Raw genomic sequence first — 4,773 nt, forward strand, 5'->3', positions numbered from 1 at the left:
GTGTGTGTATATATATATATATATATATATATATATATATATATATATATATATATATGAACATGCTTGCTTATGTGTGTGTAACAATAATTAAAAATGTGTTCATGAATTTTAAAGGGACTTAGGGGAGCTCAGGAAAAGTTGGACGGGAGAGGGTGGAAATTATGCAAATATGAAATTCTCATATAAAATTCTCAAAAAACACTGTAAAGACCTTTAAAAAATCCTCTTTCCAACAAGGAATTCCTGAAAGATGAGTGTGTCACTCATTCCCGGGGTAGAGAATACCTTCTGTGTTCATCTAGAGCTTTCTAGCAAATGTATCTTTAACAAATCTAATTAATTCTTCTAACTTCAGTGAAGTGACAATTCCATATTGTAATTGTCCCCTTTCTTCTGGCACTAGAAATTGAATCTATCCCCTGAAACATAATAGGCCATAACACTTTTAAAAAACATTTTGTTCTGAGGACGAGGTCTATTAAGTTGCCCCAGCTGGCCTTGAACTCACTCTATATCACCTATAGGTTTGGAACTTGTGATTTTCCTGCCTTGACTCCCAAGTAGCAGGGATTATAGGCATGCAACAGCAAGCCCAGCTGTTCTGCTTTTGTTTTTGTTTCCTGGGAGCCAAATATACTTACTATTGATATACACACGGGCTAAATTGTTCTATTCAATTAGTGTCTGTTGCACTGATATGTTCTAATCTTCTTGATTAGTTTATATCACACCTGCAGCAACTTAAAAGCAATAATTTTATGATAGAATCAGCCATGTATTCCTATAATCAAGAACACAAATCTGACCCTTCCTATCTCCTGCCCATAAACTCCTTAAACATAGAATCACAGATGACACAAACTGAGATTCAAATGCTCCTATTTTTGCCTCTAATTCAGTCCTTAAGTCTAAGACATCTGTCCGTACAGTATTTGTTTTGCACATGCAAATGGTTTCTAGCTAGTAATGACCTCTAACTCTGGTACGTCCCCTTCTAAATGCTTTTTTAGTGGTTTTCCATTTTTGACATAGGCCCCCATCCGCTGAAAATAAAGTGACAGCTTCCTTTAATACACTCCTTTCATAGTGTGGAATTGTGGAGACGTCACATCAGTCTATTCAGAGAGTGCTCCGAGGCATGCATTTAATAATAAGAAATAGTAAATTGCTCTATTCCATTTCCCCCTGTTTTGTGCTGCACGTTTCTGTATTTAGTGCACTGGATTTATGACACCTCGAATGTTGCAGTGAAAAGAAGTAATTCCTTTCAGCATTGAGAACAGGCTCATGAGCATGATTTCCAGAGTGGCCAGACAGTGCTAATCCCCTCCAGATCAGATATTTAAACCATTGTCTGAAGCAATGTGATCCTTAGAACCTTTGAATTGGGAGGGGTCTTCCTCGAACTTGGTGCGGTGAGGTGAGTTTTCTGTGGTCATAATTAAACACTAATGGCTGTTTTCCCCTCCACCCACCTCCGCAGTGCTTGCTCTCAACCACAGCCTTCGGACAAGGAGTCTTTTTCATTACATTTCTGGAAGGGCAGGAGGAAGGTAAGAGGATGGCCTTTTCAGAACATGGCTTTCTGTTAATACAGGTTTGGTGACATACAGCTATCCAGCAACGGAACTGGCAGAAAGTCTTGTTACCAAGTGAAAAATCTGGAAGGAGATCTCGGTATTCAGTTTTGTTGATAGAGAACGTCCCCTTACTTAGCTGTTGTGATTCTGAGAACAGTCAAAAGTGATCATGTCACAGCACCTCTTGCTGCAGATACCACCCAAGTCTAGCGGTAGATCCAGGCTAGTGCCCAGGTCTTACTCAGGGTACACAGTCAATCTGCTGACATTCCAGATTCTTCCAAGAGCAGGGAGTGTGTGTAACTTCTATCTGCTAGACTGTGGTTGACCTAGGACAAGCCTTTATCACCTCTTCTACACTCACCTTTATTATTTTCTGGGTCTAATGTCGAATTAGCAAAGAAAAGGTCGCAGCTATCACTTCCATTTTCTGTACATATTTACCCATATATCCAGCTTAAAATTTTTTTTTGAATTAAGTTTTCTAGCTCAGGTTAGATTTGAACTCCCTGTGTAAGTGAGGATAACCTTGAACTTTGGATCCTCTTGCTAGCATCTCCCACTTTCTGGGATCATATGCATACACTACCACATTTGGTCTACACAGTGCTGGGGACTGAACCTAGGACATGGTGTGTGCCTGGCAAGTAAATTTACCAACTGAGTTATATATCCAGCCCTTAAACTAATTTAAAAATGTATTGGCAGCCCCATTTTACTTACATTGTAATTTTTTAAAAAAATTATAAACTTCCTAAGTAAGAATATATATATATATATATTTATATATATGTATATATATAATCATATGCTTTTGGAAATAAAGGTAAATATAGGCTATAGGTAAAACTCAGTATTGGATGTTATTGCTTTGGGAAGTCACTTTGCACTGTTAGATTTATTCAACTTTTCCAGTAACATATGATACCCTTTTGATCTTCAATGGTATTTCCCTCAAATTTCCTTCAATTGATCTGCAAAGCAAGAACTGGACCAAGAAGATACAGAGGAAAAGTAAATTAATTGATTCCAATGGTTAAAACTTTTTAAAGCTGGATTCTAACTTAGTGCCCCAGTGAACAGGAAGAGGAATGTTCTCAGCTTACATTGTAATCCAGGAGTAAATCTCAAACATAACAAAATAATGGTTTTTTTCCTAACCCTAGAACTGCTATATATTATTTAACGTATTTTCCAAGAGCAGAGTATAATATAAAGTTTCATTAAACCATACTTTTTGTCTATAAATACAAATCGCTCTTTAGTTAAGTCAGTAAAGCTAGGTATCAGCGACTCTCAGGGAGAATGGTGGAGGTTGGCTCATGGTTGCTCATGGGTCCCTTTGAATCAGAGGTGAGATTACACAAGCTAACCATGCCTTTGGAGAGTTAGCATTGCTGGTATCGACTTGCTTTTTGTTGTACAGGAGGCTTCTCTAAATCGAGTCCACTCCCTCATCAAGCAAACCTCCAGTATGGAATAGGCTCATGCAGCTCAGTCCTTTCTTCTCTTGCCAGGCATCCAGTGGAGTCACATGTACCGAGCTCCAGAGCCAGGAGGCATGACATTTGGCTGGGTCTGCTGGATGATTCTGTTTGATTCCATCCTCTATTTTCTGTGTGGATGGTATTTTAGCAACTTGGTCTCTGGTAAGAATTCTTCATTTTTATATGACAGCAACATAAACTTAAAACAGTTCGTACACCTAGGCAATCAAATGTTAGAATGTAATGCGTCATAGTAGCTCCCTGAAAGAGAGGTCTTAGGAACTACTTTCAAAGGAGCTATACGTTTTGGGAGAATGTATATTCCAAGTAAAGAGCAAAGGCCAGTGGAGGTGTCACAGGATGATTAAAGTGGAAAGTTCTTCGAACCCACCAGCAGCTCTCCCCAGGAGGGCTCCCGTAGACCATGCAGCCAAGCTCTGTTTCCCCAGGACAAGTGTGTGAATGAAATGGGCATGAGGACAGTCAGGCCAGAGGAGTCTGGGGCCTCTGGAGGTGTTGACCTGTGCATAGCTAAGACATCTAGGGGATCAGTGATAGGGTAGGGGAAGCGTATGTGGAAAGAACTCCCCTGGGGGCAGGCTAGTAGGAACCAGATTCTTGAGGAAACCAAACAGGGTTGAGGATGTTGGCTAGTGGGCTAGAGGAGTGGGCAGTTAGAAGTCACTCTCAGATCCAAGCCTGTAGGGAAGGTAGTGTCCTAGGTATGAACTTCTCTGAATGTAACCTGCTTCTTTGTTAATGTGGCAGACATGGCCTGGAGGCAGGGCGATGACACCTATCACAGGGAGGGCGAGGCAAGACAGGAGTAATGTATTTCTCTGCAGAGTCAAGAGAGATAGAAACATACATTTACCATATTGGTTCAGGCTAAAAGACATAAAAATTGCTTTGTAATGTTAAAAAGCATTTTTAGGACTGACATATGGATGGTATTAGATTTCATTGAATTTTCTTATAACTCTGGCTTTATGCTTTCCAGAAGAATGGACTTTAACCTTCAAAATTAAAAACTATAAATACATATTCCAAACACACAAATGAAAACAGAGGGATGAATGGTAAAAGGAATCACTTTTGTTGTTGTTGTTGTTGTTGTGAAACCTATTTAAGAGTTGGGGAACTCATGGTATTCTTGATGACTAGAACACATAGAGCACAGGTCTTAGAAAAGACGTTTTCAAGTGGTATGAAAATATGACCTCAAGAATAGACATAAGGTATCAACTCACCAGATAATTTATTTTGGAAAAGTAGGATTTAATGAAATTAGAAAGCAATAAAATGAACCTAGAAGGCGAAAATTGGAAAGAAGGTGGATAAAAAATTGGCTAGTGAAGAAACCAATAAATGTAGTAAAGGCATGCTTGTGATGGGGGTGGTGCTCCTTTACAGAGTGAGAATGCATTTATGAGCATGGGGAACTGAGCAGAGGGGCTGGAGAGGTGGCTTTACTGTTGGGAGCTTGCTACTCTTGCAGAGGGCCTCGCTTACGTCCCAACACCTATGCTGGGCAGCTTACAACCGTCTGTGACTGTAGCTCCAGGAGACCTGACACCCTCTTCCGGCCTCTGTCAGCTCCTGTATTCTTGTGCTCATATTCAGATACACACACACACACACACACACACACACACACACACACACACAGAGAGAGAGAGAGAGAGAGAGAGAGAGAGAGAGAG

The 4,773-nt window shown here is 40.1% G+C and overlaps 1 protein-coding gene across 1 annotated transcript in view; it reads left to right on the top strand.

Annotated features, from left to right (window-relative positions):
- Abca13 (ATP binding cassette subfamily A member 13) overlaps window positions 1-4,773 on the top strand; it is a 397,315-nt gene that overhangs the window by 159,037 nt on the left and 233,505 nt on the right. The window contains exons 34-35 of the mRNA XM_013350751.1: window positions 1,487-1,556; window positions 3,101-3,232. Coding sequence (XP_013206205.1) covers window positions 1,487-1,556; window positions 3,101-3,232 — 202 coding nt within the window. The remainder of the gene's footprint in view (window positions 1-1,486; window positions 1,557-3,100; window positions 3,233-4,773) is intronic.

This window comes from Microtus ochrogaster, linkage group LG1, assembly GCF_000317375.1.
Source record: "Microtus ochrogaster isolate Prairie Vole_2 linkage group LG1, MicOch1.0, whole genome shotgun sequence".
NCBI classification, from domain to species: domain Eukaryota; kingdom Metazoa; phylum Chordata; class Mammalia; order Rodentia; family Cricetidae; genus Microtus; species Microtus ochrogaster.